The 27,462-nt window shown below is 47.3% G+C and overlaps 1 protein-coding gene across 6 annotated transcripts in view; it reads left to right on the top strand.

Moving 5' to 3' along the window:
- The window catches only part of LOC122492185 (programmed cell death 6 interacting protein), an 80,530-nt gene extending 76,298 nt beyond the window's left edge, over positions 1–4,232 (top strand). For all 6 annotated transcript variants that reach the window (XM_043595838.1, XM_043595834.1, XM_043595836.1 and 3 more), the window contains one exon: positions 669–4,232. In XM_043595838.1, the coding sequence (XP_043451773.1) occupies positions 669–843 (175 nt within the window). In that variant the 3' untranslated portion in view covers positions 844–4,232. The remainder of the gene's footprint in view (positions 1–668) is intronic.
- The last annotated feature ends 23,230 nt before the right edge of the window (positions 4,233–27,462 follow it).

Below are 27,462 nucleotides of genomic sequence, written 5' to 3'. Positions count from 1 at the left end.
TTTCTGTGTGATAAGTTTTTAATCTTAAAAGTCCAGACCCTTGACTACCTCCTAAGATGTGCTCCAAACTTTACTTGTTAGTAAATACATTCTGTCTTCTAAATATTGAAACTTTGTAAACAGGGGCGCCCGGGTGGCTCAGTCGGTTAAGCGTCCGACTTCGGCCGAGGTCGCGATCTCACGGTTTGTGAGTTTGAGCCCCGCGTCGGGCTTGCTGCTGTCAGACCCTCTGTCCCCCCCCCCCCCCCCCCCGCTCCTCCCCCACGCCTCACAAATTAATAAACATTAAAAAAAACTTCTGTAAACAGTAAATTTATGTACATTACAGTGAATATTGAATCTTGTGAGTTAGGAATGTACTTAGACTGTCACGTTAAAATGAAGGGTCTCCATTTTTATTCTTTGCTAACAGCTGAATATTTCGGCTTATTTCTGTCAACAGTATTATTTTCTGGATGGTAGTAAGCACCTGATATTCTTTCATCTCAATTATTAACGGGATATTAACCTTGAAACTGCTGCCTTTTCTTTCCACTGTCTTCTACTAGACTGAGAAATAGAGAAAAATGACTTTCTTGAAAAACCTTGGTTTCGAGTAATTATTACACGTCTCATTTTCTAGTGTGTGATTTACCAACCCGTTTTTTTGTTTGTTTTCTTTCCATCAGGTATTGCCACATGCCCATGCCCATGGGCTATAATCCTTACGCGTACGGTCAGTATAGTATGCCGTACCCGCCAGTGTATCACCAGAGCCCCGGACAGGCTCCATACCCAGGGCCCCCGCAGCCTTCATACCCCTTCCCTCAGCCCCCGCAGCAGTCTTACTACCCACAGCAGTAACATGCCAGCCCAGAAGCTCGACTGGTTCAGTTCAAAGGGAAGGAAACACCAGCCCTGCAATAAGCGTACTAAACTCTGTGCTCTGGTTACTGTAACGTCCTCTGTCGTGCTGAACGCGGTGTGCAGTTTCTGTCCGCGGCTGCGAGCTGAGACTGTGCCCAGTTCCACACTCGATCGCACACCGAGAGATGCTGCTGTTGCAGTGTAAACACTATAATAGGTATAATAGAATTTGAAATAAGTTACATTTCAGTTCATCAAAGTTGAAAAATGAGAAGTGAAACCCACAAGTGAAACGTTTGAAACTATTATGCTTCTGTCTGCATAAGACATGGTTGGGACGTCAGATACTTACAATGATGGCTTAAGTACTGATATTCAAGAAAGCTACGTTTTCTTTCTCTCTTGGTTTGTCAGTTTGGTTTAATTTCCATTACACTATTTTGCATAATCAAAGTGTTGTAAATCTTATAATTTAAAAATAAATTACTTGAGAACAGTTGTCATTGTTATGTTTTGTCATTGATTCTCATTACTGTCTAATTTCTTTCTGGTGTTAGTCTCTCATTTTATATGTACGTAAGTTAAACAGATAACTGTGTTTAAGTGCATGATTAGTTCAAGTTAATAGTCAGGTTTATAGGAAAACCAAAAAAACAGTACCGTAATTTATCTTTCATATGCTGATTAGTATGTTAATTTTGGCATTTATTTTGAAAAGTCCTATAATGTGGAAGAAACACAATTGCTACCAAAGATTCTTCAAATAAATATGTGTATTTAAAGTTTTATTAGCTTCTCCAAGAAATTGATACAAATTCTGGTAATAGTTCTTTCCCTTTTTTTCCCATAACCTGGTTAAAATAAATGCATATCATTGACAGGACTGTCTAATGTAATGGGATTGTTTAAAGAGAGCTTACTGTACCCCTTCTGTTCCTTTTTTCCACCTTACTGTCTTAACTTAATAACATTTAATGCACAATGTATACGAATAGACCTAAGCCCTTTGGTTTTTGTGCTCCTAAAAGATTAGACTATTTTATAATTCAGGGAGCATACTAAACAATTGCTGGGAACATATGCCAATTCTGAATAGGCATGAATATTTAATACTAGTCTCTGCTGTTAGGATAACTAATCACTGTATAAGCCTCAGTAAAAGTAGTGAGACATGCATCATGGAGTGAGTAAATGCGAAAGGAAGGGGTTGTTGAATAGCGGGGACTGTTCTGTGTGAGGTTCATTTCTGAACACATCAGGCGTGTGAGCAGATTTCCAGTGAGTCTGTTGATGTTTATTTTCCAAGTTTTAATGCTCACCTTTTCTGGCGTTACTGTTTTCATGGAAATGATGCTGTCATTTGGGCCACTGTTATATTTTCATCGACAGTTTGGGTTTATGTTTTAAATGTTGGACTGAAGGTATGATTGTAAAAGGGAGTGAATTGGTTTAAAAATATATGTACATTTAAAAAATATCACTTTGTTGTACGTAGAAAACATAAAGGCGTGTTACTTTAATATAAATGACCTTTCCGTGGAATATTGAAATTGGTTTAAAGTGCAGTAGTTAAAACCTTGGCAAAAGTAGTTTTTTTTACATACCATAGCTAAATTTTATTAATGTGGAACCATCAAAGTATGACCTGGGCTTGTTTGACTCTTATGTAAAAGGCATTCAAGTTCTGCATTCTTACTATTTTTCAAGGTGGCATATGCTGACGTGAGACACTCGGTGGGAATTAAGGGTTTTCCAAATTGCTAGTTTACTCTTCTTACTCATGCAGAAAGAAACAAAAATGAATTGGCCTGAATATTCTCTTGGGGAAAGAAGTCACTGAGAAAAGAGGAAGTGCATCAGGGCCAGAAGAGGTTATAAGGCCCCTTAGCCGGTTCCATGTGCTAAGTAGGCCAGCTCCCAGAGAGCCACGGGAAGATCGTTCAGAAACTTCTGGAAAGGAGGCTCCACAGCCCCAAGTGGCAGCCTCTTGCAGCCTGCCCGAGTTGCTCAAAGCCTTTTTTTATGCAGTAACCCGGCCCCATTCCCTCCCGTCAGATCACTCATTCTTCGGGTAATTGAGGACAGTTTCTTTTGGTCACCTGTGGATGGGTACAGATGACCAAATTTCTGCAGCCTTTCATTGCTGGGTTATCTCCATAGCCCTTCTGATTTCAGTAGGGTGGCTCATGGAAAGAAGTTTCTCCTCCCATCTGTTTCGCCTTCTAGCAAACAAGGAAGCCCTCGCTGGCATGAGCTTTGTTACCAAACGTTTTTGTCCTTTGCTCAATCAGCTTCTTATCTGTAGTCCACAAAAATACCCTAAAAAGTCGTTACGGACGGTGCTGTTCGAGTGTAGTTGCAAGTGTGCCTCTGGTTCAGAGATCTTGTTACCTCTTTTTAATTAGGCTTTCTGATGATTTTCCTAAACTAAAGAAACCATTCCCAGACCATTTACGCTCGGGTTTGGAATACTGTTTTTAAACGGACTGACCGCATGGCGGAGCTGGTCGGCAGTGGGGGGGAAAAGCCTCACTTCTCCTATTTCTTGTTCCCAGTTGGAGACGGACGGCTTGACTTCTCAGTCTGCTGTGAAGTCCTGGTCTTTATTCTCCGTTGAGACAAAACACAGGTCACTGCAAATCGGTCCGTCTTTGTGAGATATTCCTGTCCCCGTACCCCCAACTTGTTTGCAACTTAACAGTCTCTCCCTCCCTAAATGTAAGTAGTGAAAAAAAAGATTTCACAGAACCTTCACGCCGTTTTATCCCCAGTCAGCAGCCTTTCTGGTCAAAACATTTAAAAAATGTTTCTCCCTAGAGCTTTAGAGAGTTTGCAGAAGCGCTCCATACACATCTTCTGATTTCACAGACATGATGAAATGCAATTTATTAAGTAGGTTTCAGTTTGCCAATGGTTTTTTTTTTTTTTTCTTTTAATGATCGATACATCTTGAAGAATCTTGCTACAGCCTAGTGGCATCTCTCTCTCTTTTAAACACTTCTGCAACTGTTAGTTGATTCACAGCACAGAACAGGATACAAAGTAGGGAAAAAAAAATGCTGTAGTGTTACAATGACTAGTTTAAAAATAGACTTTAGAATTAAATGGTTGATTATAAGGTTTACATGGAAGAGCTAAGAAGGAAAAATTATATTTTTAAAGAAAAAGAGAATATTCAGGCTTTATTTCTGGTATGAAGTTTATATTTTTAAAAAAAAAAATCCTATATTATCACACCAGAGATTTTAGATTCTTTTCTGGTTACAGACATTGCTGGTAGTTGGATTATATTTTTATTGTATTCATTTCTCTTAGGGGGAAAATTGTAAAGCAACAAAAAGGTTCCCGATGAATGTATCCTAGAAATAAAAGTTGAAAGATTCTTACTTCCTTGGAGTATGAATTCTTATTTGAAGTGTTTATCCTTCAGCTTTATAGTTTCTGCAGTTTATTTGACAAATGGTGGTCGGGGAAATAAGAAAATATCCACTTGGACTAAATGCATGAGACCGTGTTTAAATGTTTTCTTACAGCTGTCAGCCACGTACTTGACCATGGCTGGACCGTGTTTTTCATTACTTACGACTTTCCCCGGTTCTTTAAGATGAGAAATCTCTTCAAGTGTTCCTTTTTGGGGGTTGATTTTTGGAAATGTTTGGCATGTTATCATATTCAGTTGGTTAAGGAAAGGAGGTGGTGAGTTGTGTTCATCCTTTATTTTTAAGTCTTTTGAAATGCGTTCATCTTTTAAAATGTCTATTTTCTTCCTACTTCTCCCATGTTTTAAAGTCAGATGCACCTGTTCTATTATGTAGCTCACAATGCAGTTTTATCAGAAAATGCGTTGATCTTGTAGGTCTTCCAAATTTGTTGAAGTTGAACAAGCTAGCTCCAGGGACGCGTCGATAGTCTGGATCCTTGTTACGTGAATATTCAATATATCACGAATGGGCGTAGTTAAATCTTGTTTTGGTTGTCACTCACGTGGCATCTGGGTCGGAGAATACAGAGTTCACCGGAGGGGCTTGGACACCTAGATGTGTGTGGGGAGGGATCGACGGGGCTGTCCGGGCCCCTGCCTGGAGCGTGGTTCTGCCGCAGCCTGAAGGGATGTGACCAGCCCCCTGTGCTTGGGTGACTTTAGCACTCACTACTGCAGCCGGGGCTGGCTCGGGAGCTGCGGGGGAGCAGACTTGAACTTGTCCGGAGCCTGCGCGCTGGAGAGCCTCAGGCCACTGCCGACCAGGTCCTGTTGGCGGACGGGCCTGGCCTTTGTAGGTGATCAGTCCGGGCACCTGCAACGTGTCCGCCCACGAGGGGCCCTGGCTTCTGTCAGTTCTGGGGCTCCTGATAGGCCTTCCTTCCTGTTATAAGTTGCTAAAGTCCCTTTCAACTAACGAACCCCCAAGTGGGACAGGTGAATGAATAGGTTCAAGTCTGTTACGGTTTATGTCTTTTTAAGTTTTCCTGCGTTTGTAACTCTCTTAATCTGTACACATCTGGGAGCCGTGTGATTTCATATTCATGTCAACTGTGTCTGTTGTGAACATGAAATGACCTCTGTTCCTTTTTCACCCCGAAATGTATTTTGTTACTAACGTTGCCACCGTTGTTTTCTTTTCGGATGCGTTGGCAAAATTTCTAACTTGGGTGTGCTTGTTTTAGTTTTAGGTGTTTAGATTTAGTTATTTGACCCAGTCAGATGATGATGATGATGATGATGATGATGATTCTTCTTCTTCTTCCTTCTTCTTTCTTCTTTTTTTGGTAATCTAATAGGAAATTTTAATTTGCAACTTTGTTACATTATATGATCTTTTGACATTTGTTTGGTGTAAGTATTTTGTCCTTTCTATTTCCTTTTCCTGCCTTGCATCGCTTGAATTCTGTTTTCTCTCTTAAAGTTATTTGGAACACTGATATTTTTATTTTCTCACTCTCCCCCCCCCCCCCCCCCCGCCATCCTCAGCCAAATCTTACCTTTTTTTAAAAAAAAAATTATCTTTATAGGCAGGGTTTAGACTTACATTGCTGTTAATGCACCAGTATTCTTACATTACTCTTGATAATAGTTGGCCTTTGCTTTCAGTTTGTTCTTGGTTTTCATTCAGTTTTACTCAGTTTACAAAATATGTGACCATGATACAGCTCGTCTCCCCCCTTTTTCCTTCTTGGGGTGGCCTGTGAGCACTGCGGGCGTTTGTTCTTGCTGTGTCCCTTACATCGAGTGTGCTAGTGCCTCCAGCCTTGGGGCTCCTCTGTGGCCAGTAAGCACCATTTCCAGACAAGGGACCCCTAAAGGGCGATGCCTCCCTTTTCTACCAGAACCTGAAAGAAGGGGGTGAAGAACCTTCACCCCTTCAACCTTCACCACCCGCCACAGCAGACTGGGCTGCATAGTATCTTCTTTTAGAAATTATTACGCTTTTTGGGGTGCCTGGGTGGCTCAGTCGGTTGAGCGACTGACTTCGGCTCAGGTCACGATCTCGCGGTCCGCGAGTTCGAGCCCTGCGTCGGGCTCTGTGCTGACAACTCGGGAGCCTGGAGCCCGTTTCAGATTCTGTGTCTCCCTCTCTCTCTGACCCTCCCCTGTTCATGCTCTTTCTCTGTCTCAGAAATTAGTATACTTTTTGAATAAGAATATATGTACATGGTATACCTTTCAAAAGGCAAAAGGGAAATTTCAAAAGTGTTTTTGCTTGTGTGGTAAGTCTCTCTTACCCGGTTCCCTTCCTCGGAGACTGTCTCTGCTACCCGTGCGTGCAGAGTTCGGACTGAGGTCTCCAGGTTTGTTCACTCCCAGAAGCAGGTGCTGTGTCACCTTCTGTGGAGGGGACGCAGTGGGTTGTGACAGTTGGATCTGAAACCAGAATCTGCCCTGGCTTTGCCTTCTTTCACAGAGACAGAAGACTGCATTTTTAGCTGGAAACTTGGAGACGGAAGTCGAAGGTCAGCCACACCTGGCATTGTTAGCGCCAATGACAGGCGTTGAACGATCACTAATCTCGAATCCCACTCTTCCGGATGAGTTTTCATAATTACCCAGAGTGTGTCCATCCATAATTTTTTTTTTAATGTTTATTTTTGAAGGAGAGAGAGACAAGAGTGTGAGCGGGGGAGAGGCAGAGTGAGAGGGAGACCCAGAATCAGAAGCAGGCTCCAGGCTCTGAGCCGTCAGCACAGAGCCCGACGAGGGGCTCGAACTCACAGACCGCGAGATCACAACCTGAGCCGAAGTCGGACGCTTAACCGACGGAGCCACCCAGGCGCCCCTGTCCATCCATAATTTTTGACAATACTTACATTTCAGACTGATAATTTTTCGGCAAGAAAACTTTTAACATTGGGTCATGGAAAAAGCCACAGCTAAGAGAGAGAACAGAGCATAAGCACATTGAATTTTCTTTTTGCTTCACGGGAGGCAGAACAACAGCCTCCCAGACTCCTCTGTGTCTTGCTCCCTGGGACCTGCAAGCACGTTAGGCTGCCCAGCAAGGGAGGATTACGGTTGTAGGTAGAATTGAGGATGCCTCTTTGCTGCCCTTAAGACAGGAAGTTTATCTTGAATTTTTCCGGTGGGCCCTTCAAAGTGGAAGAGGGAGACAGGACGGGGAGAGACCGATGGCGGCCTGAGAAGGACTCGGCTCCTTCGGCACCGCTGGCTTGGAAGACGGAGCCACCGGGCCCTGAGCCGAGGAGAGCTGCAGCCTCTAGACATGGGAAAAGTGTCGTGAGTTTTGCCGCCAGGAGCCCCGCTGGCCCCACTGGTGGGGCTCCTGGCGGCCAAACTCAACGACCGAGTGGGTCCCTCTGAGACTGGGCCCCCAGAAGGCTTTGCCGCCCACGCTGGCCTGGAAACACCCTGTGTTTCCAGCGGTTTGTCCGTTGCGGTTTGTTTTCCTCCCAGATCGAGGCTCCAGCGGCTTCTACTCCTGGAGAGCTGTGGTTTCCCTGCCTTTTCCTGTTTCTCCAGTTTGGGGCACATCTGTTTCCCCTCTGACCTCAGTTTTCTGACGGCTCTAAAAAGAATTGTGGATTTTCAGTCCGTGCAGCCTTTTTCTTGTGCTTGGAGTGGTGACTTCTGGGCTTTTCACATGTAGGGCAGAAACCGGGAGACCAAAAAACTCACGCCTTTCTTAAACTTAAGAGAATTGATTATTTTTCTCCCATGTGCTTCTTAAATTGTATTTTAATTTTTGTTTTTAGAGAGAGAGAGTGTGCGAGTGGGGGAGAGGGGCAGACGGAGAGAGAGAGAATCTTAGGGAGGCTCCACACTCAGTGCAGAGCCTGACTCAGGGTCCGATCCCACGACCCTGAGATCATGACCTGAGCCGAATCGAGAGTCAGACGTTCAACCGACTGAGCCCCCCAGGCGCCCCTTTCCATGTGCTTTTTAATCGTTCTCTGGAATTCTATTGTTACAACGCTCAATCCCCCTGTATATTTTCTGTGTACCTAGCGTATAAATATTCAATAACATTAGCCGTTCTTTTTTCTTTTTATCAATTATTTTAATCTTCAAACTTCTTCTCAATTCTGGGAGAGTTTCTTGAAAGGTTTTTTACATCAGTTGTAAGGAACTGACTCGCTTATTTATGGAGGCTGGACAGTTCCACGATCTGTAGTCTAAAGTCCTGAGAACCAGGAAAGCCAGTGATACGAATTCCAGGTCAGGAGAAGACCCGCCTGGCTCCGACACCATCAGGCAGAGAGCGGATTCTCTCTCGCTCAGCCTTTTGTTCTATTCAGGCTTCCGGTGGGTTCCTCGAAGCCCGCTCACGTTTGGAGGGCAGTCGGCTTTACCCAGTCTACTGGTTCAAGCGTTAATCTCACCCAGACAGTTAATCTCACCCTCAGCCACACCTAGAATGACGTCTGACCGGATTTCTGGGCACCCCTTGGCCCAGTGAGGTCAACGCGTAACGTCAACCATCACAGAATTCGTTTCTCCTACCGCGTTTTGTCTTTCACGCACCATCTCTGAAGCATCTCTACGTTTGGCCGTCACAGATACATTTTGTGCCCATCTTTACCGACCTCCCGTTTCCCTCCACAGTCCACTGCTGCCGTGTTTCATTGCTGTCGTGGTGGTTACTCTGTTTCGTGGCGACTTGGTCGCCATCTACGGCACACTTCAAGTTGTAGGCACTGCGTCTTCAGATGATGCATTTACGCTCTTTAAGAACCCCATGAAAGTGACATTAGTTTTATTTGCACTGCAAACAGAGGAGTCAACTGGTTGCAGATAAGTTGAGCGCTTGTCCGCGGTCACGTGGCTGCCTAGTAGCTGAGCTGGGGCCGGGGTCTCTCTCACCTGCTGCCTCTGATCTCAACGACTCTACAAATAGCTCACATTTGTCGAGTGTCCGTCGTCTGGGCATTCAAAACCCATTGACCTATCTGAGCAGCCACTTCTGAGGTGGACACTGCTTTCACCCCCGTTTACAGGAGAGGGGGAAACAGGGCACAGAGAGGCTGAGTACCGGGAGCTGGCATGTGAGGGACTGGGGTGTCCTCCAGAGGAGAAGTCAGAGAGTTTCTAAAGTCCCTCCTGTTTCGCGGAGTGTTTGTTTTATGAGCGGGCGGTGGCTCCCATTCCTTACATCCATCCATCCACCCCTTTACCCGTCCATTCTCCTCTTTCTAGTAGTTCAAGGGTGGATGTCGAGAGACTGCTTACCGTTCTAGGCCCTGGGATGCGATGCGGTGCCCTTCAGGAATTTATATTCTAGGAAAGAGTAAAGTTGACCCGGGAACAAGGGTGGGTTTGAAAGGGGCCGTTACAGTAAGGTGCGAATCTGCCTGAGGTTGCTCTCTGTGTTTTTCTCTCTGCTTTCTGTGCCAGCCGGTGAGCTAGCTAAACCCTCTGCATGTTCCTGCCCCAGGGGTTGTTTGCTGCCTGGGGCACGGAGGCTGGAGTCTCCGGGACCGGGAGTTGGAGGAAGTGGCAAAATCTCGGAGGGGACCGCGTTTTGGTGTAGAGGGATCACGGCTCTCCCAGAGGGTGTCTCCCTCCAGATGGAGTGGAGCGTCCGCCTCTGAAGGGACCGTGAGGCTGGGCAGCGTGGCATGGTGACCCCAGACCTGGCTCCACCTTGGGCATTTGTATGGGGAGCCTGGAGTGGCTGAGACTGAATTTCTCATCACCCCGTGGGATGGGCTTCAGCGGCAGAAACGGACCTCACTGAATAAAGGAGTGGATGTCTCCCGTGCACCCGGCTTGGTCAGCTGCCACTCACAGCCACCGACTAACTACTGCATTTGGTCCGTGTCCGGGGCAAAGAGTGTTTACGCTGCGTGCACCCACACCCACGGCCCGATGAGAGCCCCGCGTGCGTTTTCATGGATTGGCCGAGGTATCTCCCGCTGGAGATTGGCGGGCAGAAATAAGGGCACAGGGCCTCTGTCGGGTGCAGGATGAGACTTGAGTTCAAGAGAGGAAATGCTGGGGCGCCTGGGGGGCTCAGTCGGTTAAGCGTCTGGCTTCGGCTCAGGTCACAATCTCATGGTTCGTGGGTTCGAGGCCCGTGTCGGGCTCTGTGCCGACAGCTCGGAGCCTGGAGCCCGCTTTGGATTCTGAGTCTCCCTCTCTCTCTCACAAATAAATAAACATTAAAAAATTTTTTTTAAAAAGGAAAGTGGTCCTGAGGATGCACTGCATGCTCAAGGGGGGACACATGGGGGTATTTCACAGGGTTCTCAGCCGTAGAGAGAGATTGCAGCGGTGATAATGGCTGAGGAGAGCGCGGAGTGGGACCCAGAGCAGACAGAGTGTAGCCAGTGCAATACCAGCGATGTTCCCTCCGATTATGTCTAGATGAGCAAGAGAGACTTCCCTTCGTGTGTGTGTGCGCGCGTGTGGCCGGGGAGGGGGTGGTGGTGCTGGTTGGGCAGACAAAGGCAATATGTGGAAAGTTCTAGAGGTGAGAAAGGGCAGCGTGTGAGAGACCTCAGCTGGCAGTCAAAGGCCCCGAGAGGGTTGTAGGCAGAGGAGTGATGTGGTCAGAGGAAGTTCAGACAGCCCAGGGGGGAGAAGGGACACGTTTGGACTTGCTGTGGGATTGCCTGGTCGATTAGAGAGGCTCGTGGAAAGTGGGCCAGGCACTCTAGCCAGGGGGTCCTCGGTTGCCATGTTGTGTGGGTCATTCTCCCGGGCTGTGGGGCCCTCAGTGGACCTGTTATGTCCTGCTCACGTGTTGCCTTTCCCAGAAGCGCTGATGGGACCGAAGTTTGCCCTGTGTGCTGGCTTCCCCTTCAGCTCATCCTTCCCAGGGGAGCCACCACTGGGATCTTTTGGGGTAGGGGTCCCTTCCACTGAGGCGGCTGTTCAGGCAGCAAATCGATTGTACCGGCCCCTCCGTCTGAGTGAGGACTCTACATACCCCTTGGGGTGTGTGCACCCTGCAGCTCGACCGACCCAGGCTCTCCCCTGCCGCCATGTAAACCAGGCCACCGTTAAGGGGTTAAGATAGAATGTTGAATTATGAACAGGTAAAGCCACCTTGGCCGGAAGGACGAAAGTGTAGTCCCAGGCTCTGATGCATTTGGAGGGTCAGCCAGGAGAGCCTGTCACCTCATAGGCCACACTGGAGAGCCCCGCTGAGGCACCCAACACCGAGAAGGTATGGAAGCTGAGGGAGGCCGCCATTGCCCAGCTCTCGCCGGGGAGCAACGGGCTGTGCTGCTGCGAACCCCGGCTGCCTGCGCTCCTCGGAAGGAGGTATCCGCGCACTTTGCCGCGGGACGTCCTGCCGGGACGGCTGAATCACTCTGCGCCCTTGGGAGAGACGGGACAGCTGGGTCTCCCCGGGGATCCCAGTGTCTTGCTGTAACCGGACCCGTTGAAACACACTGTACCCGGAATGCACGCCCACATCGACGGGGGTGGGGGGTGCTTGTCTGGCACGTGCTGACCCCAGTGCGTCCTCCTCGTGCCTGACGGTGTCGTCTCCTCTGGCCGCGTGGATGGTCTGCACGACCTGGTCAGGTTTCGAAAGCTGCCCGCCTCCCCCTCCCCGAGGCCAGGGGGGCGTTCTGTTTTCCACCGCTAACAACCATTTGGCCGCTGTCTTTGTTCCCTCCGTCGCCCTGGAAGGACTTCGCAGCACAAATAGAAGCCCTGGCTCGAATGCGCCCACTAAGCCTTAGATGAAAGCCCACAAAACCTGTCTTCACTGAACGCTGAAATGTCTCCAGCGAGAAAAGCCGTCCTCCAAAATATGGTGGCCTTGGACGTCATTGCTACCTTGTGAGGAGGCACCTGGGCCGTTATCTAAACAGACTGTTGTGTTCCGACCTGATGAATCTGCTAACGTACCTTCTTCATTAAGTCACAAGAGGACGCCAGTGAATGGCCCGACGGATCCGACCCCTCTTACGCTTAGGAGACTTAATAAATCAGTGGTTTGGATCCTGGAGCTCTTGATGGAATAATCTTACTTATTTTGGGGGTCATTCTCTTACTCTGTGTTTTCTCTTACACGTGCCTATATTGTTGCTATGGTATCTGCCTCCAGTGCAGCCACAGAGCCAGCAAACAAGCCATTTCCATGCCAATAAAACTCCCTGCAACAGGTCAGGGCCCATCGTAGAGGAGGGGGCTTGTAGGAGTGTAAGAACCAGGCACGCGGGGTAAAGTGTTGGAGGAGGTCATCGAGCGGATGTGACCGAGAATTGACCCAGGAGCTGGACAGGGCAATCAGAAGCTCCTCATCTCCTCTTCTGTCCTCGAAGTGTACATTCCTCTCACTTTTCTCCCCGTGGGAGCCATCTCTCAAGGATGCAGCCTTGAGAGAGCAATGTGTTTTTGAGACCCTCTGGATGGTATACACGGCTGACCCCTGTTAAGGCCTCTCTACAAGCCTTACGATCCTGGATGAGTATGGAGATCTCATCCTGCAGCCGCCCGAGACAAGGCTCCTAAGTTCCCTTGCTGGTTAACCTGCCACCTGTCAATCCGGAGTGGCCTCCCTCTTTCTTCCGTCTCTCCTTGTCCTATGACTATAGGGGGCCAGTTTCAGATTTCACTCGGGAAGCTCCTGACTTTACAAACCAACAGGGGTTGAAGAGTTTGTAGTTAGAAGCAGACTGACCTGGGCTCCAGTCCTGGACTTACCACTCCCCAGCCGTGTGATGCTGAGCGAGACACTTTTTTTTTTTTATGTTTATTTTTGAGAGAGAGAGAGAGAGAGACAGAGCATGAGGGGGGAGGGGCAGAGAGAGAGGGAGACACAGAATCCAAAGCAGGCTCCAGGCTCTGAGCTGTCAGCACGAAGGCTGACGTGGGGCTCGAACCCACGGACCGCGAGATCATGACCCGAGCCGAAGTCAGACGTTTACCCAACGGAGCTGCCAGGCGCCCCATGAGCGAGACCCTTCTCGCCGTCAGCCTCCATTCCCTCGTTGGTGAAACCGAGGTAATAACCCCTTCCGCATAATGGCAGAATGCCTAGAAGACTGGCCCCGGATCCACGTGCTCAAACGCTTGGCTGTTTCAGTTATTACTCGAACAGGGAAACTTTCCCCTTCCTTGTGGAGAATTAGGTGGGCTTTTGGCCTTTCCATGACTTCAGGCTTATCTGTACTTTATCCGGCTTCCGTTTCCTGTGTGTTCAGCCAGGACGGGTCAGAAGCTAGGGCTCCTGCCTTTTAGATCACTGTCGTTTCTGTTACATTAAACGTGTTGGAATGGCCCTTTTATTCTGATCTTCTAGTTCACACACACCCTGGAGATAACAAATGCGTTTTTGTCCCTGGAATAGTACAGATTGGTAACCTGGCCTCAAATGGAGAACCTGTTCATTGAATAGACTAAGTTGGGTTAGAAAAGCTGGGCTCCACCCACCCCAAGGGGTCTATGGATGGATTCAGGAGACCGTGTACTGGGATGGGGAAAGATTGGAGCTTGACCTCCAACTGAAGTAAGAATTTCCTTTATAAATGGCAATAAAAGGTCAAATACTGACCTTTTTAGTATTATTGGAACCTGTGACTTTGTCACTTCTGGAAATCCTAGCTATTTCCATATTGCATTAGAGTTGCCCCTGATTTCTCATAATGTCTTTTATTCTCATCACTACTTTTTATTTATAGTAATAAGCCTCGCCACTAGGCCTTGTTTATTGTGTTAAACACATATATTCTCATGTATGTATGTACGTATTTATTTTTAATGAATATAATTTATTGCCAAATTGGCTTACATACAACACCCAGTGCTCGTCCCAAGTGCCCTCCTCAATGCCCATCACCCACTTTCCCCCCTCCCCCACCCCCATCAACCCTCAGTTTGTTCTCAGTATTTAAGAATCTCTTGTGGTTTCCCTCCTTCCCTCTCTGTAACTTTTTCCCCCCTTCCCCTCCCCCACGATCTTCTAAGTTTCCCAGGATCCACAGATGTGCGAAAACATATGGTATCTGTCTTTCTCTGCCTGACTTATTTCACTCAGCATAACACTCTCCAGTTCCATCCACGTTACTACAAAAGGCCGGATTTCATTCCTTCTCATTGCCACATAGAATTCCATTGTGTATATAAACCACAGTTTCTTTATCCATTCGTCAGTGGATGGACATTTAGGCTCTTCTCATAATTTGGCTATTGTTGAAAGTGCTGCCATAAACATTGGGGTACAAGTGCCCCCATGCATCAGCACTCCTGTGTCCCTTGGGTAAATTCCTAGCAGTGCTTTTGCTGGGTCATAGGGTAGGTCTATTTTTAATTTTCTGAGGAACCTCCACACTGTTTTCGAGCGTGGCTGCACCAGTTTGCATTCCCACCAACAGTGCAAGACGGTTCCCGTTTCTCCACATCCTCTCCAGCCTGTAGAGTCTCCCGATTTGCTCATTTTAGCCACTCTGACTGGCGTGAGGTGGTATCTGAGTGTGGTTTTGATTTGTATTTCCCTGATGAGGAGCGACGTTGAGCATCTTTTCATGAAGAAACACATATTCATATAGCCCCCCACTTATTTAATAATGGAGAATATAAATCTATGTATCTATCATCTATCTATCTATCTAACTTATAATTCTATGCATTTTGCCTAATGAATTTGGGTCCCTTGACTTTACCTGATTGCCGGTAGGGTGTGTGGCCCCAAAGCTTTTGCTAGTTTCAAGCCGTGGAAAACTTTCTAGGTAAGAGCAGCAATTTCCAGTTAGACCACAAGAGGGAAATATTTCCCCACTAATGTTTTAAAAGAGCCCAGCAGGGACTTTTCCGCATTCCCTTTTAACTCTAGTTCTAAAATTGCTTCGAGTTTTCTTCTTTACTGTTAGCAGTGGAACAGGGGCCCTGTCATGAGGCTCTGCGGCTGATAGCCCGCCAAGAGCTGAAGCATTCTTGTACTGTGAACCCAGGAAGATGTGGTATGAAAAACTGAGTCTCCCAGGCCCTGGAGAAGACCTGAAGTTCAGTGCCCGCATCCAGTGTGTTGTGTTTCCAGCCTCTCCACCCTCGGCATCCCCCAGAACACCCCCACCTTGTAAAGCGGACGGTATCTTGGCCTGTTATTCCAGTAGGTACAGAGGCTCTATCAGAAATGTAACAAAAGGTTTGCCATGAAACCAACGGCTGTTAGGAGAAGGTGCCTGTTAGTGCGTGGGAGGGAGGAGCCCACGGAACTCAACAGGCAGAGAAGGGCCACGATCCCATAACACAAATCTGAGGACCTGGCCAGACCCGCCACTTGCTTATGCAGCGGCTGCCCCCGGGGCTGATTTTAATGGGAACCATTTCACACGCTCCTTGTCCTTTGGCCACATCAGCGCATAGGTCACTGTATATATTTAAAGGCTCAGAATGGAGGTCCAGGGTGTCTAATTGCAAAGGGCAGCAGCCACTTTTACAAGTCAGCATCGAACCGGGGAGAGGCTCTGCAAACCCTCACGAGCACTGAACTGGGCTGGAGGAAATGTCCACGTGGGTGGAGTCACTACCACTCCGTGGCTGAAGCCTCCGACCTCGGCAGCCACCCTGAAATTAACATTTGTTACATTCCCCGCTTCTCTGACCTTTAAGGCTTGTCGGCAGTTATTTTCGCAGTTTTAATTACGAGCAACACTGTTTCGTTCACTCCCTCCCGCGTGCATCCACGCAAGCATCTACTGAAGACTTCGTGTATCCAAAGCTGTCCTGTCAGGCTCCGTCGTCCTCGGTGCTCGGGCACAGAAGAGGCCCCCACCCCGTGCCCCCGAACGCTGTGGATCTACGGGTGCTCGGCACGTGTTGGGTACATGTGACCTTTCCGAATGGGGTCCTCTCCAGTCCGTGTGCTGCGTGACCCTCAGGCAAGTTGTGGATCCGCTCTGAGCCTCAGTGTCCTCATCTGCAAAACGAGAGTGATACGATCGGCCCCTTGAGAGTTAGGAAAGCAGAGAACACCGTGAGCGCCGTGCCTGGCTGTTGCTCCCGAGGGTGCCCGAGCCTGGGGCGCGCGGGGCGGGTGTCAGCTGCCAGGACCGTGAGCCGTGGCGGCCTAACGCCTTGCCCGAGCCGTGGTTCCTGCACGAAGCCGGTGCTCTTAGCGAACGCGCTTCATCATTTGGTGAGGTGACAGTGTGACGAAGTGGCCAAGCGCGCGGGTGGCCGGGGCTGAGGTCCCAGGGCTGACACTTAGCAGCTGCAAGACCTAAGCAAGTAGCCCAGCCCCTCGGTGCGTCAGTCTCCCCGTATTGAGAACAGGACCAGCGAGAACGCTTTCGGCATCAGCTTCTTGTGAATGCGTGCGTGAAGGGCACGCTCGCTGGTCCCTGGCAGGTAGTAAGGCTCACAATTAGGAGCCATTGTCACTGTTATTGCTCAAGGCAACTTGTTCAGTGTTTCCTGATGACAGGTATAAAGGGTCGTGAGAATCTACTGCGCAGCCTAGACTGGGTCTCTTTCCCTGGCCCCGGTTGCCTCAATATTCCACGGTGAGTGGCAGCAGGGGATGAGTGATGGTCGCGTGGTGTTGCAGGGGGTCACGGAGAGGACGTGACCGCAGCTTGGCCCGCGAGCTGCGCGTGGGCAGTTGGAGACGCCTCGCCTCCTCCCCGTCCCCGGAACATACAGTCCGGCCCCCTTGCCCACGGCGGGGCTGTGTGTTCGAGGACGCAGCCTTGAGAGAGCAACGTATTTCTGAGACCTTCTGGATGGCACACGTGGCCGAATCCCGCCAAGGCCTCCGGACGAGCCTTAAGATTCAGGCGGCAGGTGTGGGGGTCCGCTCGCCTCGCGGCCGCCCAACACACCCTCGTAAGTTTCCTCAGTTGTCACCAGGGTCACCTGCCAATCTGGCGGGGCCAGCCTCTTTCCGCAGTCTCTCCCTGGTTGGCCTGAGAGCCCTCGTGTGGGGTCGAGGGCCGGGCGTGATGGCGGATGGGTGTCGGAAGGGTGGTGGGGGGCAGTTGCTGGTCGTCGAGGTGGGGGTGACGGAGCAGTGGGGGTGCCAGGAAGAGTAGGGGCCGAGGCGGGAGGACGGACCCTTCTGTGGCTCCTCAGAGGCTGTCCGTGCTGTGACTGACGTGGGGAACGAGCTGTGTCCCTGACAATGCTCCCAGAGGGAACCCAGGATGCCCTCGGCCAGGACCCGTCTCGGGGGTGCCGAAGCCCAAATGGCAAGACCAGTTCTGGCATGTGATCTAAGAACTTGTCTTCATTCATCTTCCGATGATGCTTCATTTCATAGCTTCACTTTATCCACCATTTTTTCCCCCCTGAAAACCACAAATTGCTTTAAAGATACTGCAGAAATGTCTTTTGTTAAGTTTGATTGTTTATTTTGGGAGAGACAGAGTGAGCAGGGGAGGGGCAGAGAGAGGAGAGAAAGGATCCCAAGCGGGCTTCACGCTGTCAGCACAGAGCCCCGCGCGGGCCTCAAACTCGCGAACTGTGACATCATGACCTGAGCCGCAACCAAGAGTTGGATGCTCAACTGACTGAGCCCCCCCAGGCACCCCTATAAATGTTCCTTTTAACAGCTTCGATGTTGGGGTCAGATGAAAGAACTCCTCTGGCGGGGTGACCGAATCGCGGTGATTGTCCGGGTCCCGAGTTTCTTAAACGCTGAGAACTGGCATCTGGTCGACAGGCTTCCCTGCAGGATTACTTTTCGTTGCAAAAACAGGACCATTTTGTTTGCTTTCAGCCTCCCCTCAACTATGGAAAAAGAGAGAAGGAAAGCTCTTTCTTTTCCTTCTCAGAGTCCTGCTGGGCACCTTGTCTCACGCGTGTGTGCGTGTGCGTGTGAACCCAGGTCCTGCCCCACGGGAGCGAGGTCCTGGGCCGAGGACCGAGGCTGCCGCATGAGCAGGGGACACACACGGGTGGACGTTAAACTGTCAGCTGAAACTCGGGTGAGCGAGGGGGGTGGGTACGTGCGGCCCCCTTGCCGTCCAGGGACGGTTTTGGAGAGAAAAGAAAGCAACGCCAAGCAAACCTGTTCTGCTGGGGCGCTTCAACGATGTGCTCCACGTTCAGGAAAGCGGAGAAGAATCGCATCTTCCTCGATGCGAGGAAGCTGCTGCCGTCGCTTCCAGAACGCCTTTGAGGACGGGCTGCGGCCTGGGTGCGGGGAGAGGGGTGCGTGGGGCGCGTGAGCCCGGGCCACGCGGCCTGCCCTCGGGCCGCCGGGTTCCGGCTGACACACGACGGAAGGGCACCTTGCAGGACGCACCTGTCTCCGAGAGGCTGCTTCCCCAAAGGCCGGTCGTGCGTGTCGAACAGGAACGGACGCCCGGCGGCCCCCCGACTCCTCTTTGCCCGTGTTTTACGGAGGTGATTCCGACCTTCGGGCTCTCCCTTCCCTCCCTCCGGTGAGGGATCTGGGCGTGATCAGCTCATGAACTCGTGCTCCCGTGATTCGCCTGCCGATGCAGTCCTTGCTTCCCATCAAGGGGCGCAGCGCTGTTGGGGGATGCGAGAGTCCCAGGGGTGGCCTCCGTGCGATGGCCACTTGGCCAACTTAAGAACACGAGGCAGACGTTCTCGAGAAACGGCGTCTGAAGTGCGGGGAAGAGCAACTTTGGAACGTTCCCGTCCTGGGGTTCCGCACGAGGTGGGGACCGAGGGGAGGAACAGCTCAGAGCAGGTGGGTGCTCAGTGCTGAGATTCCCGGGGGCCTATCCGTGCCGCTTTGGGGTGTTGGGGTCTCGGGATTTTTTTTAACGTTTATTCATTTTTGAGAGAGAGAGAGAGAGAGAGCATGAATGGGGAAGGGGCAGAGAGAGAGGGAGACACAGAATCCGAAGCATCTGAGTAGTCAGCACAGAGCCCGACGGGGGGCCTGAACCCACGGACTGTGAGATCATGACCTGAGCCAAAGTCGGATGCTTAACTGACTGAGCCACCCAGGTGCCCCTCTGTTGAGGATTTTTGCGTCTATGTTCATCAGGCATATTGGCTTGTAATTTTTGTTTCTTGTGGCATCCTTGTTTGGTTTTGGTATCAGGGTAACGCTGGCCTTGGAAAATGAGTTTGAAAGAGTTCCCTCGTCTTCCAGTTTTTGGAGGGAGGGAAGAGTTCGTAAAGGATTAGTATTAATTCTTATTTGAATATTTTTTTTTAAATTTTTTTAACGTTTATTTATTTTTGAGACAGAGAGAGACAGAGCATGAGCAGGGGAGGGACAGAGAGAGAGGGAGACACAGAATCTGAAACGGGCTCCAGGCTCTGAGCTGTCAGCACAGAGCCCGACGTGGGGCTCGAACTCACGGACCGTGAGATCATGACCTGAGCTGAAGTCGGCCGCTTAACCGACTGAGCCACCCAGGCGCCCCTTCTTATTTGAATATTTGATAGAATTCACCAGTGAAGCCATCTGGTCCCGGACTTTTGTTTGTTTGGGAGTTTTTTGATTACTGATTCAATCTTCTTATGGTGATTGATTTGTTCAGATTATTTAATCATTCAATTTTGGTAGTTTGTATGTTTCTAGGGATTTATTCATTTCATCTATGTCAGATTTGTTAGTGTATAATTGTTCTTATGATCCTTGGTATTTCTGTGGTATTTACCTTTTAAAAAAATATTTATGTTTGAGAGGGAGAGAGAGAGAGAGAGAGAGAGAGTGAGCAGGGTAGGGACAGAGAGCAAGGGAGAGACAGAATCCCAAGCAGGTTCCACACTGTCAGCATAGAGTCTGATGCGGGGGCTGGATCCCATGCACTGTGAGATCATGACCTGAGCTGAAATCAAGACTCATGCTCAACAGACTGAGCCACCCAGGTGCCCTGTAACATCTCTTTTCTGATTTTATTTATTTGAGTCTTCTCTCTGTTTTCTTGGTGAGTCTAGCTAAAGGTTTGTCAATTATGTTTATCATAGAGCCAGCTCTTAGTTTCGTTAATATTTTCTATTGTCTTTGTAGTCTTGATTTTATTTATTTCTGCTCTATTTTTATTATTTCCTTCCTTCTATTAATTTTGGGCTTTGTTCTTTTTCTAGAACTTTGAGATGTAAAGTTACGTTGTTTATTTGAGAATTTTCTTGCTTCTTGGGGTAGGCATTTATTACTATGCACTTACCTCTGAGAACTACTTTTGATGCATCCATAAATTTTGGTATGATACATTTTCATTTTGATTTGCCTCAAAGTATTTTTTGATTTCTCTATTTATTTCTTCTTTTTCAGTAGCATGTTCTTTAATTTTCATATATTGGAGAATTTTCAAGTTTTACTTATGTAATTAATTTCTAGTTTCAACCCATCGTGATTGGAAAACATAGTTGATATGATTTCAGTTCTCTTAAATTTGTTAAGACTTGTTTTGGGACCTCACACCAGTATACAAATCATCTTGGAAAATTTTTTAGGTGCACTTGAGAAGAATATGTATTTTGTTGCTTTTGGATGGAACGTTCTGTAAATGTCCGTTAAGTCCATCTAGTCTAAGGTGCTACGTATGGCCAATGTTTCCTTATTGATCTTCTATCTCAATGATCTGTCCACTGTTATTAAGTGGAGTGTTAAAGTCCACTATTATTTCTCCCTTTAGGTTTGTTAATATTTGCTTTATATATTTAGGTGCTTCTATATTGGGCGCATAGCTCTTTACAAATGTTGTATCATCTTGTTGGATTGACCCCTTTGTCATTGTGTAACATTCTTCTTTGTCTTGTATGAAGTCTTTGTTTTAGTCTGTTTTATCTGATGTAAGTGTAGCCTCTCCAGCTTTCTTTTGGTTTCCATTTGCATGAATTATATTTTTCCATCCCTTCATTTTCAGTCTTCGCGTGTCTTTAAATTTTTTCTTAGTGTTGATTTATTTTTATTTATTTTTAATTTTTTTTAACGTTTATTTATTTTTGAGACAGAGAGAGACAGAGCATGAACGGGGGAGGGGCAGAGAGAGAGGGAGACACAGAATTGGAAGCAGGCTCCAGGCTCTGAGCCATCAGCCCAGAGCCCGACGCGGGGCTCGAACTCACGGACCGCGAGATCGTGACCTGAGCTGAAGTCAGACGCTTAACCGACTGAGCCGCCCAGGTGCCCCAGTGTTGATTTATTTTTGAGAGAGAAACAGTGTGAGCGGGAGAGGGGCAGAGAGAGAGGGAGACACAGAATCCAGGGCAGGCTCCAGGCTCTGAGCTGTCAGCACAGAGCCTGATGTGGGGCTCGAACTCACAAACCGTGATCAAGATCATGACCCCAGCCGAAGTCAGACATAACAGACTGAGCCACCCAGGTGCTCCCTTTGTGTGTCTTTAGATTTAAAGTGAATCCCTTGTAGGCAGCATAGATGGTTCTTGTTTTTTTTTTTTTTTTACCCATTCAGCCACTATGTTTTTTGATTACATTTGAAGTAATTATTATTAAGTATGTGCTATTACCATTTTGTTCATTGTTTTCTGTTTTCGTAGTTGCTTCCTGTCCTTTTCACCTCTTGATGTCTTCCTTTGTAGTTTAATGTCTTTCTTTAGTGGTGTGCTTATATTCCTTTCTCTTTATCATTGTGTATTTGCTATAGGTTTTTGTTTGGTGGTTCTCATGAGGCTTATATATATGATATTAAATATATCTATTAAAGTCTATTTTAAATTGATAGCAACTTAAGTTTAATACTACTGTAAAGCTAAACATTATTACTACCCCCCCCCCCCAGTTTTATGTTTTTGAGGTCACATTTTACATCTTTTTACCTTGTGTATCCCTTAAGTAATTATTGTAATCATGGTTACTTTTACTGCTTGTCTTTCTTTCTTTTTTTTTTTTTTATTTAAAAAAATCTTTTTTTAAACGTTTATTTATTTTTGGGACAGAGAGAGACAGAGCATGAACGGGGGAGGGGCAGAGAGAGAGGGAGACACAGAATCGGAAACAGGCTCCAAGCTCTGAGCCATCAGCCCAGAGCCCGACGCGGGGCTCGAACTCCCGGACCGCGAGATCGTGACCTGGCTGAAGTCGGACGCTTAACCGACTGCGCCACCCAGGTGCCCCAGTTGTCTTTCAACCTTCATAATAGCTTGATAAGTGGTTAATTTAGTACCTTTACTATATATTTACCTTTTCAGTGAGATTTATTTTTTTTTATATGCGTTCTTGTTATTAATTAGTGCCCTTCCTTTTCAGCTGAAAGAAGTCCCTTTAACATTATTGTGAAGGCAGTTTAGTGGTGCTGAACTCATTTAGCTTTTGCTTATCTGGAATACTATCTCTCCTTCGATTCTGAATGAGCGTTTTTGCTGGGGTGACAGTTTTCTTTTTTTTTCCTTTCAGCACTTTGAATGTATTGTGCCTCTCCTTTCCTGCCTGTAACATTTCAGCTGAAAAATCTGTTGGTCATCTCATGGGGGTTCTCTTGTAGGTAACGAGGTATTTGTCTCTTTCTGCTCCGAACGTTCTCTCCTTGCCTTTAGCTTTAGACATTTTAATTATAATGTGTCTTGGTGTGGATCTTTTTGGGTTCGTCTAATTTAGAATGTTCTGGGCTTCCTGGATCTGGATGTCTGTTTCTTTGCCAAGGTTAGGGAAGTTTTCAGCCACTGTTTCTTCAAGTAAGGTTTCTGCCCGCTTTTCTCTCTCTCCTACTCCTAGGAGTCTTTTGATGCAAATGCTATTCCATTTGATGTTGTCCTATAAGTCTTTTGAGTTATCTTCACTTTTTTCATCGTTTTTTAAATTTTTTGCTGCTCTGGTTGGGTGACTTTTACTGTCTTGTCTTCGAGTTGACGGAGCCTTTCTTCTGCTTTATCTAGAATGCCGTTGAGCCCACTAGTGTATTTTTCAATTCAGTTACTGTATTCCTCAGCCCTGTTCTTTTTGGTGGTTTCTTATATTTTCCTTCTCTTTGTTGAAGTTCTCCCTGTGTTCATCCATTCTTCTCTCCAGTGTGGTAAACACCTTTATGACATTACTTTGAACCTATTATCAGGTGAATTACTTATCTCTGTTCCATTAAGGCTTTTTCCCTGAGGTCTTATTTTTTCTGAGGTCTTACCTCGTTCTTTCATTTGGAACATATTCTTCTGTTTCTTCATTTTGCTTGACTCTCTGTGTTGGTTTCTGTACAGCAGATGAAACAAACACCTCTCCTGGTCTTGATGGAATGGCTTTGTGTAGATGAATCTTGTTCGACGTTGCCTCAGCTCTTTGTTGCGTCTCAAACCTTTTGCTTGTCCAAGCGGCTACTTTTAATAGTTCCCAGTACTGTATTAGTTGAGGGTGTGCTATGACCTGTTCAGTGTTTCAAAACGGAGGATCTCTGCACCTGGATTCATGCTGACGGGACGCCAGACCCTCGGGCAACAGCTTTTAAGAGCGCGACTATATACAATCCTGTGGGACCGAAAGTATAAGCTCCACTGGCCAGGTGACCTGGAGGCGGCCCCTGCTGGAAGTTACAGAAATCGGGGCTCCGGATGAGTTTGTAAGCTCTTTTCTGGGTGATATCAGTGAGCTGGGAAGAGGCAGAGAGAGTGTTGCAATGACAGCCAAGCCTAAGTTTCTGGAGAGCCGCTCCATGGACCACTGATGTGTGCCAACCTCGAAGCGTGTCCCTCAGGCCAGTGTTCCTGGACAGTGTTCCTCACAGAAGGACTGGGGAGTGTGCCTTCTTCTGCTGTGTGCGCAGGGCATTCGAGCCTGCTAAGAACCATTTCTTTAATTGCTACAGTCCTCAGGGACCTAGGAATACAAGCGCCCCTTGGCCAGAGCCGAGCAATCAAGGGGTGCCCATGGGTGGTAGTCACAAAATGGGGTGCCAGACATGAAAACCAGGGCGGCAGCTATGTGTAAAGCTCTCCTCCAGGAGACACTAGTGCTCTGGGGTGAGGCAGGTGGTCAGTGTAAAGACGGCACCCACCATTTGAGGTTTCTGGAAAGGATTACAGTCAGGCCCTGGATATGTATGTAGTTAGAAGTCTATCCCTCAAACCACATTCATCATGATTAGCTAATGGATCTTCTTCACAGAAAGTCGGAACCCCTGAGTCCGTGGCTTCCTCTGTGCCCTGCCGGTGAGAGCTATTTAAGAACTCTGTCTTCAGGGCGCCTGGGTGGCTCGGTTGTTAAACATCCGACTCTTGATTTAGGCTCAGGTCATGATGTCACGGTTTGTGAGCTTGAGCCCTGCACTGGGCTCTGTGCTGACAAGCAGGAGTCTGCTTGGGATTCTCTCTCTCCCTTTCTCTCTGTCCTTCTCCCGCTCGCTCTCTGTCTCTCAAAATAAATAAACATTAAAGAAAGAAGAACTCTTTCTTCACTGGTGACGGTCCTGGGGGACCCACAAGTGTAAGCCCCATTGGCCACCAGAGCCACGTGATGTAGAGGCGTCTCCAGATGACAGCTGCAAAAATCAGGGTGCCAGACGGGTATGAGTGCCTTTCTGGGTAAAACCGATCGTTACAGTTTCATGGTACCAGGAATCCACACTCCCTTGGCCTTCAGAGCTAGGCAATCAAGGGATGTCCCCTAGGTGGCAGCTGCAGAAATCAGGGCACCAGCTGCATAGAAAAGCTCCCTTCTGGGAGATACCGGTGCGCCGGAACATCCTGGAACATGTCGAAGGAGCATGAAGATAGCACCTCCATCTTGAACTACAACAAAAATATTACAAGGAATAGTCCAATGTCAGGGCAGCCATATTTTCAGGAGTAAAAGCGAACCTCAGAACCAGACTCTGATAGGACACACATGTTTGAACTGCCACACAGGGAATTAATAACAATGCTTGCTCTGTTAAAGGCTTTAATGTAAAATGCAGACAACATGCAATATCAGAGAGGTAATTTTGACAGAGATATGAGAATAATAAGGAAGACACTCCGAAATCAAAAGCATAGAAATATAAAACAGAATGCCTTCAGTAGGGTCATCACTAGGCTGGACACAGTTGAAGAAAGAAATAGAGCTTGAACTGGCTAATGCAAATCAAAGTGAAATGCAAAGAGAAATATGTGAAGAGAAATAGAGAACATGATTTCCAGGAGTGGGGTCATAGCCAACACCGTAACACTCACATAATTGGAATCCCAGAAGAAGTAAGAGGGAAGGAGGCAGAAGAAATGATGGGTGAGAATGTTTCAAAATAGTGGTAGATGGTAAACAAATGATCAGTGAATCTCATAAAATGCTTAGCAAAATAAATACACACACACACACACACACACACACACTTCACATACAAACTGCAGAAACCCAAGGCAAAGTTATGAATGAAGCCAGAGGGAGGTTAAAACAAAGACCATGTTAACTAGAGAAGAAAAAATATGAGAATTACAGAAATCGTTTCTCCAAAACCATGCAAGCAAAAAGGAAATGGAATAAAATGGTGTGACACATTTAAATTGTTGTAAGGAAAAAAACTTAAGCCAGAATTCTATTTCTAGCAAAAATAACAGTCGTACTAGTCAGAGTTCTCTAGAGAAGCAGAACCAATGGGTATGTGTGTGTGTGTGTGTGTGTGTGTGTGTGCATGCCCAGGTGCACATGCATATATAGCACAGGATAGTCTCTTAAATAAATTGTGCTGGGAAAACTGGACGGGCACATGCCAAGGAATGAAATTGGACCACTGTTTTACACCATAAAAAATCAACTCGAAATGGATTGAAGACTTGAATATAAGACCCAAAGCCATAAGACTCCATAAGCAGGAAGATTCTTGATATCAGTCTTGGTGATGAGTTTTTGGATTTGACACCAGAAGCAAAAATTAACAGTGGGACCACATCAGACTAAAAAGCTGAACACAACAAAGGAAACCATCCACAAAATGAAAAGGTAGCCTACAGAATGGGTGAAAGCATTTTCAAATTATACATTTGATAAAGGGTTAATACCCAAAATATATAAAGAGCTCATACAATTCGATAGCAAAAGCAAACAAACAGATGAACAAACAGCCCGATTAAAAGGTAGGCAGAGGAACTGAAAAGAAAATTTTCCAAAGAAGACATCCGCGTGGCCAATAAGTGCATGAAAATATGCTCACTAACCACTAGGGAAATGTAAATCAAAACCACAGTGAGATATGACCTCACACCTGTTAGAAGGGCTATCATCAAAAAGATAGGAGGTAACAAGTGTTAACGAAGATGTGGAGAAAAGGACCCCCTTGTGCACCGTTGGTGGGAATGTAAACTGGTCCAACTATGGGAAACAGTGTGGAGGTTCCTTAAATTTTTTTTTTTAAATAGAGCTCCAATGTGGTCCTGGAATCCCGCCTCTGGATATGTATCAAGAGGAAATGAAAACAGGATCTGGAAGAGATACCTGCATTTTTGTGTTCATTGCAGTATTATTCACAATAGTCCAGATATGGAAACAACCTACGTTGCCATCAATGAATGGATGGAGAAAGAACACGTGGTATGTGTCTACAACGGAATATTGTTCCACCACGAGAAAGAAGACATCCTACTCTTTGCAACAAATGGATGGACCTTTTTTTTTTTTTAAATGTTTATTTATTTTTGAGACAGAGAGAGACAGAGTGCAATTGGGGGAGGGGCAGAGAGAGAGGGAGACACAGAATCTGAAACAGGCTCCAGGCTCTGAGTGGTCAGCACAGAGCCCGACGTGGGGCTCAAACCCACGGACTGTGAGATCGTGACCTGAGCCGAAGTCGGACGCTCAACCGACTGAGCCACCCAGGCACCCCACAAATGGATGGACCTTGAGGGCATAAGCCAGACGGAGCAAGGCAAATATTGCATGGTATTGCTTACGTGTGAAATAAAAAACAAAGTCAAACTCATAGAGACAGGGAGTTGAGAAATAGTTGCCAGGGACGGGGGAAGATGAGGGAAATAAGGAGAGATTGGTAAACGGGTGCAGATTTTCCGCTATAAGATGATTAAGATCTGAGGGTACAATGTAAAACGTGGTGGTTATAGTTGATATCCTTGTATGGTAAACTTGACATTTGCTAGAAGAGTAGAACTTAAATGTTCACACACACACAAAATGTGAGGTGATGGATGTTTTCATTAAGTAGGTGGAGGAATCCTTACACACACACACACGCACACACACACACACACACGTACACACACATACACACACACATACACACACACGCCAGCTTGATACCAGATCTGGGCTGGGTAACTCTTCTCACAGCACTGGCTGTGTAAGTGTTGAGGCTTGAGAAAAGAGAACAGAGCTCCGACACATGTGCCTCGACCTGTGACAG

This window comes from Prionailurus bengalensis, chromosome C2, assembly GCF_016509475.1.
Source record: "Prionailurus bengalensis isolate Pbe53 chromosome C2, Fcat_Pben_1.1_paternal_pri, whole genome shotgun sequence".
NCBI classification, from domain to species: Eukaryota; Metazoa; Chordata; class Mammalia; order Carnivora; family Felidae; genus Prionailurus; species Prionailurus bengalensis.
This window is presented reverse-complemented; position numbering and strand designations above follow the sequence as displayed.